Source organism: Microtus oregoni, unplaced genomic scaffold (assembly GCF_018167655.1).
Source record: "Microtus oregoni isolate MIOR12 unplaced genomic scaffold, Mior012 000042F_ref0000377, whole genome shotgun sequence".
NCBI lineage: Eukaryota > Metazoa > Chordata > Mammalia > Rodentia > Cricetidae > Microtus > Microtus oregoni.
Window position 1 is genome coordinate 917,434 of NW_024543209.1, and position 12,616 is coordinate 930,049.

The 12,616-nt window shown below is 48.3% G+C and overlaps 1 protein-coding gene across 3 annotated transcripts in view; it reads right to left on the minus strand.

Annotated features, from left to right (window-relative positions):
• LOC121434017 (FYVE, RhoGEF and PH domain-containing protein 3-like) overlaps positions 1–12,616 on the minus strand; it is a 56,996-nt gene that overhangs the window by 13,896 nt on the left and 30,484 nt on the right. For all 3 annotated transcript variants that reach the window (XM_041632758.1, XM_041632759.1, XM_041632760.1), the window contains exons 5-11: positions 11,935–12,071; positions 10,281–10,437; positions 6,105–6,243; positions 5,374–5,432; positions 4,023–4,169; positions 2,456–2,548; positions 1,129–1,208 (exon numbers count right to left, since the gene is read on the minus strand). In XM_041632758.1, coding sequence (XP_041488692.1) covers positions 1,129–1,208; positions 2,456–2,548; positions 4,023–4,169; positions 5,374–5,432; positions 6,105–6,243; positions 10,281–10,437; positions 11,935–12,071 — 812 coding nt within the window. The remainder of the gene's footprint in view (positions 1–1,128; positions 1,209–2,455; positions 2,549–4,022; positions 4,170–5,373; positions 5,433–6,104; positions 6,244–10,280; positions 10,438–11,934; positions 12,072–12,616) is intronic.

Genomic DNA, 12,616 nt, shown 5'->3' on the forward strand with positions numbered 1-12,616 from the left:
CAACTGTAACTCAAAGGTCTGACACCCTCACACAGACACGCATATAGGCAAAATGCCAATACACACAAAATAAAATTAAGTAAATCTTTAAAAAAAAAAAGAAACCCTAAAACCCTAACCAAGACACATGCTATTTGTTATAGCCACCCTTGAGTGTGTCTGTGTGTGTTTGTGTGTGTACATGTGTTCGTGTGTGTACATGTGTTCGTGTGTGTAGAGGCCAGAGGTCAGTATTGTGTGTCTTCCTCAATCACCATCCACCCTACTTTTTGATACAGGACGTCTTACTGAACTTTTAGCTCATTAATCCACTAGGGTGGCTAAAGAGCAAGCCTGTCGCCATCTTCACAGGACTGGGATTACTGACACACACTGCTGTGTCTGAATGTAGGTCCTCATGCCACGTGGCATGCACTTTATCTACTGAGACAGCGTTCCATCTTTAATTAAAAAATGCAGACACATGGGGCTGGAGAGATGGCTCAGAGGTTAAGAGCATTGCCTGCTCTTCCAAAGGTCCTGAGTTCAATTCCCAGAAACCACATGGTGGCTCACAACCATCTGTAATGGGGTCTGGTGCCCTCTTCTGGCCTTCAGGCATACACACAGACAGAATATTGTATACATAATAAATAAATAAATAAATAAATAAATATTAAAAAAAACAACAACAAAAAATGCAGACACGCTGGGCAGTGGTGGTGCACACTTTTAATCCCAGCACTTGGGAGGCAGAGGCAGGCAGATCTCTGTGAGTTTGAGGCCAGCCTGGTCTACAAGAGCTAGTTCCTGGTCAGGCTCCAAAGCTACTGAGAAACCCTGTTTCAAAAAACAAAAACAAAAACAAATCTGCAGACACACACATACACACAAATGCATGTGCACACATGCATACACAGATGTGCAGAATTTTCTAGACGATTACTTAAGAGATGGTTAGTATCATAGTAACACAGGCCTAGAATTAAAAGGCTTAATTCGTAATTGTTGTTGGTAAGCATCCTTAGTGAAGTGTTGAAGTACAAGCGAATAAGAACATATTGAAAAGTTATCTCCTTCAGTAACAAGCCATCTGCTACAATCTCAGGCCAAAGGTGTTCGTGCAGCTGCAGATTGCTAGCGCCATACCGAGTCTGAAGCTCCAGGGACCTTTTTCTTCCTGTTATGATGAATGTGCGTGCTGCGTTTGGTTTTGCAATATCTTGCACCTGCAGGAAGAAGAACACAGAACAGAGTAAATGAAGGCGAGCTGCCATTTTAGCTGTTCCTTAACCCAGACCCATGGTCTCTGAACCAGAGGTTTTTCTTTCATTTGTTTTTCCTGTGGAAGAGTCAAGGTGACCCCAGGGGCTCTCAGATCTATAAGATGGGAATACTGAGGCTCAGGGGGAGGGCAGGTCACTGGTCTTGCCCACCCAGAGCTGGGCAAGTCTCTGTGTTAGCCAGCAGCTTGGCAAATGTACCTGTCCATCAAGACTCCTTGAGCCATTGTCCCCCGGCAGCCCTGGCCAAGTCTTTCCCCTCCGGCACAGCCGCACCTCCATGGGAGGGATAAAAAGTCTTGGAAGATCCTTGATTATGTCCCTCAGATGGTGCTGGAGCCCACATGGACAGGTGCATTATGGGTTTACAGGAGTGCACCCAGACAGAGTGAATGGAGTAGTGTTGTTTCCTTGGGGGCTCTCAGATTTCACCCTCTTCCATCAGCACAAAACCACAGAGCACAGTTTCTCCCGGCAGCTCTCGGGCTGGTCCCTGTAAGAGTCCCTGACCTTGGTCAGCTGGTTAGGGATCACAGAGATGCAGACCTGGGCCCAGCCAGAAACCTCCGGGCTTTCTCACTGCATGTTGAAAAATGGTATTAACGTATAAAAGCCATTCTTAAAGACTTATTTATATGTGTGTGTCTGTGTGCTGTTATGTATACAAGTTCAGGTGCCCGAGGAGGCCAGAGGGAGAAACTGAATCCCCTGGAGCTAGAGTTAGAGGCAGTTGTGAGCCACTCAGTTCGGGTGCTGGGAATGAAGTTGGATCTTCTGAAAGAGCAGCAGGAGCTCTTGACTACTGAGTCATTTTTCCAGCCCAGGACTGATTTCTCATAGAGCAACATGGTAAAAGTGGATTCTTCTAACTATGGAAGAAGCATTTTTTTTCTTCTCTAGCAAGTCATTGCTTGTAATTATTTCTTAACCTGGATCCAATGGAAATTCTATGGAGTGGGCAGTTGTTTAATCAAATCTTTGCCTTTTCAGATACTTAGAGTCATTTAATTAGAAAATATTTCTGGAGCAATTATTATTTGGAGCAGTAGACTGCCCACCCAAGGCTAGTCTACCAGGACCAAGATGCTGGCTCGGAAACCCCTGAGTCACACAAGTAGTCATCAAAGCCTAGCATTCCCATCCCTGTTTTTACCCATTCCAGGGCAAAAGCGGGGAAAGAGGGACCCACCCACCTGGAGATCAGAGATGTCCATTTTCTCCCGTACACTGAACTTCTGGCCCATGAGCCTTAGTTTGGGTACACAGTAGAGCATCACATTGTTGAACTGCAAGAAAGATGCCATGGGGAGAGGCAGTCACAGGGAGCCCCTCACAGGGGACCCATATAAGCTTTCTTTAATGTCTTAAAGTAATATATATATATATATATATATATATATATATATATAGTAAGTTATACATCTATTTATTTAAAGATTCACACATGCCTTTAAGCACAACATTCAAAAGGCAGATCCTGAGCCTATAACAGACAGCAATGGCCCCACTAAATTCCAGAGACTAACAAACAAAAAGCCCAGTTTTAGGAAAGTGTTACTTCTTTTGGAGTGACTGGCCACTGAGGGCCCATAAACCCCCAACAGTACAGGCTACGGCCAACGCTCCTGGTTACCCTCCAGAACTTGATGGCTCTCCTGCTGAAAACGCCACATACTGAGTCACAGAACATGGGGAAATCAAGTAGTACTGACCTGGAGGCTTCATTTCTTTTTTTTTTTTTTTTTTTTTTTTTTTTTTTTTTTTTTTTGGTTTTTCGAGACAGGGTTTCTCTGTGGCTTTGGAGCCTGTCCTGGAACTAGCTCTGTAGACCAGGCTGGTCTCGAACTCACAGAGATCCGCCTGCCTCTGCCTCCCGAGTGCTGGGATTAAAGGCGTGCGCCACCATCGCCCGGCTGGAGGCTTCATTTCTATAAATAGCTTCTATAGCACAGAAAGATGCCACGCACTTTACCAGAGGAGCCAACGGTGAACCCTGTGAGCTACAATAACAACTGGTCTGGCAAGACATACCCACTGGTGCAATAGTGGCAGGAATGTCATGGGAGGAACCAATCACTTTCTGGTTGGATTTAAGGCCTATCCCATAAGTTGAAACCCATATCTAGTATTATTAGCCAATAACCTGTGGTTAGATAGGTCACAGGCCTTAGACTGAAAAAGAAAAACTTTCAAAGGTACAGCTACTTATTCAATAATAGATGAAGGACTATGGGTGCGAGGCAGTGGGATAGGGTGCTTGCCTAGCAAATGTAAGGCCTTGGGAAGAAGAAAGAAGAAAGAAGAGGAGGAGGAAAGAGAAGAGGAAGCAGAGGTAGGGGAAGAGAAGCAGCTATAGAAAAATGGAAAAAAGAATCGTGTCTCTTCCTGTACATCAGGTACTCGAGGGAAGCCCTCACTATAATTCCTTCCTGTCTTTTCACCTCCCTATAAACCAGAATTAGGTTCTGGGGACAGTTGGGATCTTGATGTTTGGCTACAATTTCTTTTATTTCTGGTTTCTGGAGATTCTTTAATTGTAACAGAGGTAGATCAAAGAAAACAGAAATGCTGGCTATAAGGGACATCAATACTAGATGCTCGTGGAAACCAGGGCAGAGTCATTGACAAGAGACAGCCCAGCCAACTATCGGGGAGGCCATGGAAGAACCTCCTCCTTAGGCTTCTGAGTCTTGCTAGTACTGCCCAGCGTCTGAGAAGGCAGATGGGGAGTTCTGTGGCTGGGATAGCAGCCTGGCTCACCAAGAAGAGGTGTCGGTCCTGAGCGGTGCCGTTCTTGGCCGACAGTTTCTGGATGTTGCCCTCCTTGATCAGCTCATTGGCTGGGTTGACGATGTCCTCTTCCCCACCCAGCTGCTCGTACACCTCCAGGAGCTTGTGCATTTTCTCCTGCAAGGGGACAGGAAGTTCTGGCAGCTGCAAGGTCGCACAGGCTGCTTCGCACCCAGAGGTGAGCAGAGCCATGCTCTGCAACTGTCACCCAGAGTCCGACGCAGCAATGAAATGACCACTTGTGAGAAGGGAAGGAAACACAGGGTGACGTTTGAGCCGAATAATAAAGGTGACTAGAAAACCAACATTCGGAGAATCACAAACCTCTGCAAGCTCTACGAGGTGAGTGGCATTGTTATCCCAAGTTACAGACAAGGAAACTGAGGCATGTAGGGATCAGCTGAATAGCCATGACCCAGACTGGGCCAATCCACATATCGCGTTCCCCAGGCCCGGTTGGAGTGACATGATGCACAATGATACATTGGGGACAAGGTTAACAGTTCATGGCCCCTACACAAAGTAGAATGGAGCTGCGGTGTCCTGTCCTGGGACTTGCAGAAATTACAAGTGTACCTAGAGTGGGTAGGTCAGGCTGGCCCTTTATGTTTCTAGTATGGATCCCAGAGATGCTAGTGGACCAAACAACACAGGATGCATGGGACCCTGGAGGGCAGGGAAGAACCCATGGCCTTGCAGGAGCTGGCAGGTACGTAGAGGAGTAGTACATATAGGTGTAGTCATGGCGTGTCCTGGCTTGTATTGGGAAGGTGGGTGTGGTAGAAAGAATATAACTGGCTCCCATTAAGCTCACAGGAAGTGGCACTAATAGGAGGTGTGGCCTTGCTGGAGGAAGTGTATCACTGTGGAGGCGGGTTTTGAGGTCTCTTTTTGCTCACACTCTGCTCATTATTGACACTGAGACCACTTCCTGTTGCCTTCTCAAGACGTAGCTAGTACCACGTTTTGTCTGCACGCTGTCATGCTCCCCGCTGTGATACTAATGGACTGAACCTCTGAAATGGTAAGCGAGCCACCCCAGTTAAATGTTTTGCTTATAAGAGTTACTGTGGTCATGACATCTCTTCACAGCAATAGAAACCCTAAGACAGAGGGCATATGCCTCCTTGCTTTGTACAGAAAGAGGCTGAACCTGCACTTGGTATTACCAGGGGGTACTGGGATGTGCACCTGGCATGTCTTGGGGAGACAGGATACACATGTGCTCACTGATGGGGCCCACCTGGAATCGGGGTAAAGGTTCCCCTTACCCCCGACCCTTCCTGCATAGCTTTGCTTCCCCACAGCAGACTGCACTCACCATCTTCCTGATGGCAGCGTTGGAGTGGTCAGCAGCTGTGGAGATGAGCTCCAGCGACCCTGAATGGGGAGAACTGATTGAGACTAGGCACGTAGTAATGCCACAAGTTCTTACTGGAGAGGCTGATATTGAAATGGAGGCATGGCTTCCAGTGGGAAGATATGTTCCCGTTCCTTGCTCAGGGTGACCAGACTGCTCCAGAGGTCTGGCCCAGAGAAGGGGCAAAGCTCAGAGCCACTTGCTGATCCTGCTGGGGCCCACACAAGTAGGACCCCTGACTCTCTTGACTCTCTTGCACAGTCCCCAGCCCTGTGTTGCCCCCAGTTACATTGGTTATGTCACTTGAAGTAAGAATGTCCTCACTGTGGGGCCCATTGCTGGATCCTAAGCTCTGAAGGGAGCCAGGGTTTGGCAGTGTCTTTCCCAGAGACAGCATCCTTTCGTATGATCTTTCTCCTGCCTTTGTGTGTCTCAGCCCAGGGTTCTCAGCCTCCTCCAGAGATTCCCCCTCATGGTGCTACACAGATTATTAGAAATGGGTTAATCAAAGATATGAGAGCTAGCCAATAAGAGGCTAGAACTAATGGGCCAAGCAGTGTTTAAAAGAATACAGTTTCCGTGTAATTATTTCGGGTAAAGCTAGCCGTGCAGGCAGCCGGGCAGGCAGCCGGGCACCAGGAATGCAGCCCGCCGCTCCTTCAATACTCAGCCTTGCAGTCAGGTCCACTTACTCTCAGCATCCTTCCGGTCCGGGGCATCCCTGGGGAGCCTCTTTAGGTAGTCTTTGAGCAGCAGCTCGTAGCGGGGGATTCTCTGCACAGGCTCCAGCATGTGATGCTGCAATGTCAAGTTCCCACACACCTCCTGCTTCTGGGGGAACAGAGAACACACATGGGGTCACCAGCCTAGTCCCTGCTTCTGGGGGAACACACACGGGGTCTCCAGCCTAGCCCCTGCTTCTGGAGAACAGAGAACACACACGGGGTCTCCAGCCTAGCCCCTGCTTCTGGAGAACAGAGAACACACACAGGGTCACCAGCCTAGCCCCTGCTTCTGGGGGAACACACATGTGGTCACCAGCCTAGTCCCTGCTTCTAGTAACACAGTCCCTGGCGGTTGTCTGGAGCTGCCTGCTTTTCAAGACACAGTTGGCACAGACCACAGGTGCCTACAATGGAGGGAGAGATGCAACTCTCTGGGTAAGCAGGTTAGAGTTAAAGAAAACAAGCGCCAGGACCAGGCCTCCCCCCACAAAAGTGATTCCCACCCCTATCCCATCCTTGTCACCCTCAGGTCCACTTCCTCCGTTTCAGGTGGAGGCCATCTGTGCCTAGCTCCCCCCACACAATAAACGGAGAGAGCAGGTGGGGGCAGGAAGGCCTAGCCCTGTGTTGTCCCCATACACACCTCCCCTCCTCCCTCCAGATCACAGCTTCCCGTCTGCCACACTTTAGAACCTTCTTGGCGCAGGCATCAGGAGTCTACACCCTTGACCCTGCACACTAGCCTGCCAGCGATGACTGCCAGGACGCCATTGCCTCTTCGCTAGCCGTGGGCTCTTCTGCCATGCTGCCTGGTTCATCTGCCTCTGCCATGTTGATAGAGAGAGTCTGCTGTTTCTCATCCTGTCCACTGCCCTGCCTGGAGCAACCTCAGGGCTCCAGCTACCCACACCTTCCTTCAGTCCCAGAACAAAACTGGTAGGATGGGCTTTAACTCTTTTGGGTCTAACAGGTTCTGGGGATCTGAACTCAGGTTCATAAACATAACATTTTACCCACCAAGCCATCTTCTCAGCCCCTAAAATAATTAGGGTTTTTTGGGGGGAGGGGGAGTTGTTTTGTTTTGGTTGTTGTTGTGGGTTTTTTTGTTTTGTTTTTTGTTTTTTTGTTTTTTTCAAGAAAGGGTTTCTCTGTAGCTTTTGGTTCCTGTACTGGAACTAGCTCTGTAGACCAGGCTGACCTCGAACTCACAGAGATCCACCTGCCTCTGCCTCCCGAGTGCTGGGATTAAAGGCATGCGCCACCACCGCCCGGCTGTTTTTTTTTTTTTCAAGGCCACTTTCCTCTGCCTCCTGAGTGCTGGGATTAAAGGTGTGCGCCTCCATGTCTGTCTTTGTTTTCTAAATGAAGGTTGCGCTTATGAAAAAAAAAATCTGAGTTTTGGTGCTGGAGAAATGACTCAAAGGTTAAGAGCACTTACTGCTCTTGTAGAAGACCTGGGTTCAGTCCTAGCAACTGCACAGCTAATGACATCCTGTAACCCTAGTTTCAAGATATCTGACATCGGCCGGACGATGGTGGCGCACGCCTTTAATCCCAGCACTCGGGAGGCAGAGGTAGGCGGATCTCTGTGAGTTCGAGACCAGCCTGGTCTATAGAGCTAGTTCCAGGACAGGCTCCAAAGCCACAGAGAAACCCTATCTCGAAAAACCAAAAAAAAAAAAAAAAAAAAGATATCTGACATCAGCTCTGAACTCCTTGAGAACCAGACATGAATAGGGTTCACAGACATACATGCAGGCAAAACACTCATACACAGACAATTTAAGAAAATCTGAAAAAAAGTCTGGGTGTCATGGTGCTTGCTTCTAATCCCAATTCTGGGGAGGCAGAGATAAGCAGATACCATTGGCTAGTGTGCCTAGCAGAATCAGTGAGCTCTGGGTTCAGTGAGAAACCTACCCCAAAACATCAGATGGGGAGTGATAGAAGGCACTTGACCTCAGCTGACCTCTGACCGCTGCTTGTACATACATATATGAGCATACCCACATACATACATACATACGTGTTCACGGGCATATACCAGAGAGAGAGAGAGAGAGAGAGAGAGAGATTATTTCAAGCAAGAATCAAGGGAAGATGCGGGGAATGGATGTTCACAGGGCTACAAGTTATCTCCCTGCTAGGAATTTATGAATAGAGGAAAACAAAACAAATCAAAAGGCTTTGCTCCAGCGACACTCACAAAGAGGCACAGCCCCAACTGAATCATGGAAAAACCACAGAGAAACCCAAGCCAAGATGCAGCCAGTTCCCTCAAGAGGATAAGGACAGAGCGTGTCCTAGGGAAGGACTCAGCCTGGTAATGAGAACAGTGCGTGGTCCTGGAGAGAAAACTTAGAAGTGCATCGCCGGGATCGCTGGTGACTGTGTGGGCTGTGAGGTGACAACAGCTGTGGCAGCTATGTGAGCTTCTTGATTTCAGTCAGCACTGTGGATGTGTGGGAGACACTCTCCTTCACACTTAGCCCTGAACCTGCAGTACTGTTTGCAGATGAGTTTCAAAAGGCAGTAACCATCGTGCGTGTGTGGAGATGATGGCGTAGAAGGTCTGGACTGTCTGTGAGTTTGTCCTTTTGTGGTCAGGCCTGGGTGTGCTGTGCGCATGTATATCTCTGGCTAAAAACTGAGTTTCCTCTAGGCTTGCCCATCAGTCCCGGAATCTACCTGTCACGTGACCCTACCCTCGGCCACTGGCACGAGGGTTCAGACACGTGACACCATGCCTGCCTTCACCTGGTGCTAGAGATCCAAACTCTCTTCTTGGCTCTTTCTCTAGTCTTAAGTTGGTCATTTTACAAACTCTTAGTAAACATTTGGATTTTAAGGCCTATAATTTAAAATATGCTTTGGATCAAGCAAAGAATTCTCCAGAGACCAAGGGAAATCTGATGGTCATTTGATCCCATTTTGTCCAGGTCAAGGCATCTCAAACAATGCAGGAGAATTTTCTGTTGTGGGCAGTTCTGTGCACTGTAGACCTGTCCCAGATTCTAACCTTCAGATACCAGAAGCAACACCAGTGTCAACAGACACAGTCCAGGTCTTTGCTGAAAATGGCTAAATTGTGTTGAGGCCTAGGGACAGAACCATGGCTGTGTCTATCAGGAAGTATCCCCAGATGGTACCCACTGTTCAGGGATAACAGAATCCTGAGGTGGTCAATACAGACAAATTGTCATCCCAATCCTATATGTGCTTTGTCACCTGAGGACCTGCTGGACCTGAGAGCCTGGTCTGCCCTGTGTGGACAGGGACAGTGGTGTGTGGTCAGGTTGAACAGTGCCTCACCCTCTGGAGGGAGATATGTGTAGAACTCACAGCTGATGTGGGGTTCCCCTCATGCTATGATTACCATTAACGAATAAAAGCAGAGCTATAGGGGAACAGAGCTAGGCAGGGAAAACTAAACAGAATGCTGGGAGAAAGGAGGTGGAGTCAGAAAAAAGCCCTGCTGGAGACGGATGCTGGAACTTTAGCCGGTAAGCCACAGTCACGTGACGATACACAGATTAATAGAAATTAGTTAAATTAATATGTAAGAGTTAGCCAATAAGAAGCAGAGTTAATGGGCCAAGCATTGATTTAATTAATACAGTTTCTGTGTGATTATTTCTGGGGTCTGGGTGGCCAGGAAATGAACAAACGGCCAAGTGGCCTGCTACTACACACAGCACAGACGAGTCTTGTACTACGCACTTGTGTGTGGAGTTAGTGCCACCACTTCTCCAGAGACCTGGGATGACGATGTAGCTGCTCAAAAGCATGAGGACCTGAATTCCACCCCAGAACCCATGTAGAAAAGCCAGGCATGCTGATGCGGACCTGCAATCCCAGCACTGCATAAACCAGGTGTGGTGGTGCACGCTTGTAATCCCAGCACTCAGAAGATGAAGTTCAGGGTCAACTTTAGCTACGTAGGGAATTCAAACCAGCCAGGTCTAGAGACCATGTTTTGTTGTGGAAGGTTTATTTGTTGGTTGGTTTTGTTGTTGTTTTTTGGTTGTTTGTTTCTGTTTTGGACATGGTCCTAGTACATAGTGCTGTTTGGTCTGGAGTTTGCTATATAGACTAGGCTAGACTCGAACTCACAAAGATTCACCTGCCTCTGCAGTCACCTACCTGGATGCTGTGGATGACTTCACTAAACTGCGGAGAACGCTGGGTCCATGTGCTCACCAGCCCCATTGCCCTGTCAAAGTTCTTGACATACTCGCCATACATCTTCAGGAACGGAGCCAGTTTCTGCAGGATGTCTCCGAGCCGAGGGTTTGTGTCCCTGTGTGGAGAAGCACGGTCGTCAGATGCACAGTCTAGGTGGAGTGGGGATGGCGAGTCTCTGATGGTCACCCTCCCAGATTGTGGCGCAGAAAACAGTGTTTCTGGACATTAGGAGAGGGTTTCTCTAAGTACCTCAACAGTACTGGCTGAGGCCCAGAGCCCAAACACAGGGTCCTCACAGAGGTGCTGCCCTCAAGTGGCAGACGGCGGTTATCAAAGATGGTCAGTGAAGCGCCATTCCAAATAAACACAGGTTAGAAATTACGGCTCTGTGCACTGGCACCAAAGTCACAGAGAGAAGACTTTGCAGGACTGCAGCCATCTTGAAGTCACCCGTGCTCACTGCTTCAACTAAGTTGGGACTGGGTGGAATCCACTTTTTAATTTTTTAAAAAATTTCTCGGTCTGTCCTTGGAGTCCTATCTTAGGTAAGTAGGTATTGTTCACATCTCCATGGGAAAAAAATTAACATAGTAATTTTTGACCTTAGCACTCTCTTTTGGAGATTTATCCTTAGTGACTACCAAAAGAAGAGGAAAAAGGCACAGGTACAAAGCCACCACTTGGTGCTCCTAGGAAGCCGCACCAAGGATTGATTTCATAAATTGAGCAACTGGGGATGCAAGGCAAGTGGCCCTGTGTCATCCGTCACAGGACTGCAGAGATGGGATGGACCCAGAATTCCAGAGCACAGGGGGGAAAGCCTGTGCTGCCAGATACGGACTTTGTCACCAGAAGTCTATGCCCAGCTCTCAGCACATTTAGGACACAGTGCTACCTGCTCCACAGCTTCCGAAGATTCCCAAAGTGGCCCAGCCACACAGAGACAAAGATGACAAGACACCCTCACAACCACACAAGGCAAAGTCAGGAGACAAGAGGAGCATGCAAGCCCTGCAAAGGAAGGCAGGCAAACTTCAAGCCTCCCAAAATGCAGGGGGGGTGCAATGGTTAAAACCAGTGGACCTCTCCCTCCTGCGCCATTGCACTCCTTATGGCTTGTAGCTTTTGCTAAAATCGGCAAAAACTGAGGGGCACAGAAAGCAGAGGACTTAGAACCACTCCCGAGGATAAGGTCCTTTTTTTTTTCCCCCTGAGACAGGATTTCTCTGTGTAACAGTCCTAGCTGTCCTGGAACTACTTCTTGTAGACCAAGTTGGCCTTGAACTCACAGAGATCCACCCGCTCTGCCTCCTGAGTGCTGGGATTAAAGATGTGCACCACCACCACCCGACAAGAAGGTTCTTTTTAAAAGCAAAGGTAAAACCAAGCTGAGAGGAAAATAAAATCATCAGTATTGTTCATTGTGCTGCTTCCAGATGTCAGATCTCATCTAGATCCACAAGCTAAGAGATGCCCAAGGCCCAGCCCGGTCTCAGCCAAAGGAGGCACTCAGGCCTCCAGGTGACAGCCTCCACCCCCAAGAACCTGCCAGGCTGCCAGGCAGAAGAACTCAGGTTTACGGACCCTGTGGGTGGCCATGGACCACACTCACCATTCCTCCGTGATCCTCTTCTGCAACTCAGGCAGGAGGAACTGCCCATGGAAGCGGTAGATGGAGGAGATGTTGGAAAAAATGCCAGTGGTCACTTCTGGAGGGATCCCTGCTTCTGTCAGCTTGGTGCAGAAAACCTGAGCACAGAGAAGCCCACAATGGCCCCTGAATATGAGCCAGCCAGACACCTGCCACAGGAGTGGGCTCTTGGGTTCCTTTTTTTTTTCTTCTGACCTCAAACTCACAGAAATCCACCTGCCTCTGCCTCCCCAGTGCTAGGATTATAAGGATCAGCCCCCATGATTAGCCTGGCATTTTTACATGAGTTCTAAGCATCAAACCCAGGCCCTTGAGCACACAAGGCAAGCACTTTACTGACTGAGACACCTCAGACCCCAGCATCCATTTATGTGTTCAAACGATACATCCTCCATGAAGAAATGTTTCCCAAAGAGAACATACTAAGTTCTGCCCCAGAGCCACAGCACTGAGAACAAAATGTTTTCAGTCCAGACTTCACTTTATCTGAATTTTAGTATTCAATTTAGAGTCAATTCATACTCTATGCATAATAACTAAACAATATGGGGCTGGAGAGATGGCTCAGAGGTTAAGAGCACTGACTGTTCTTCCAGAGGTCCTGAGTTCAATTCCCAGCAACCACATGGTGGCTTACAGCCAT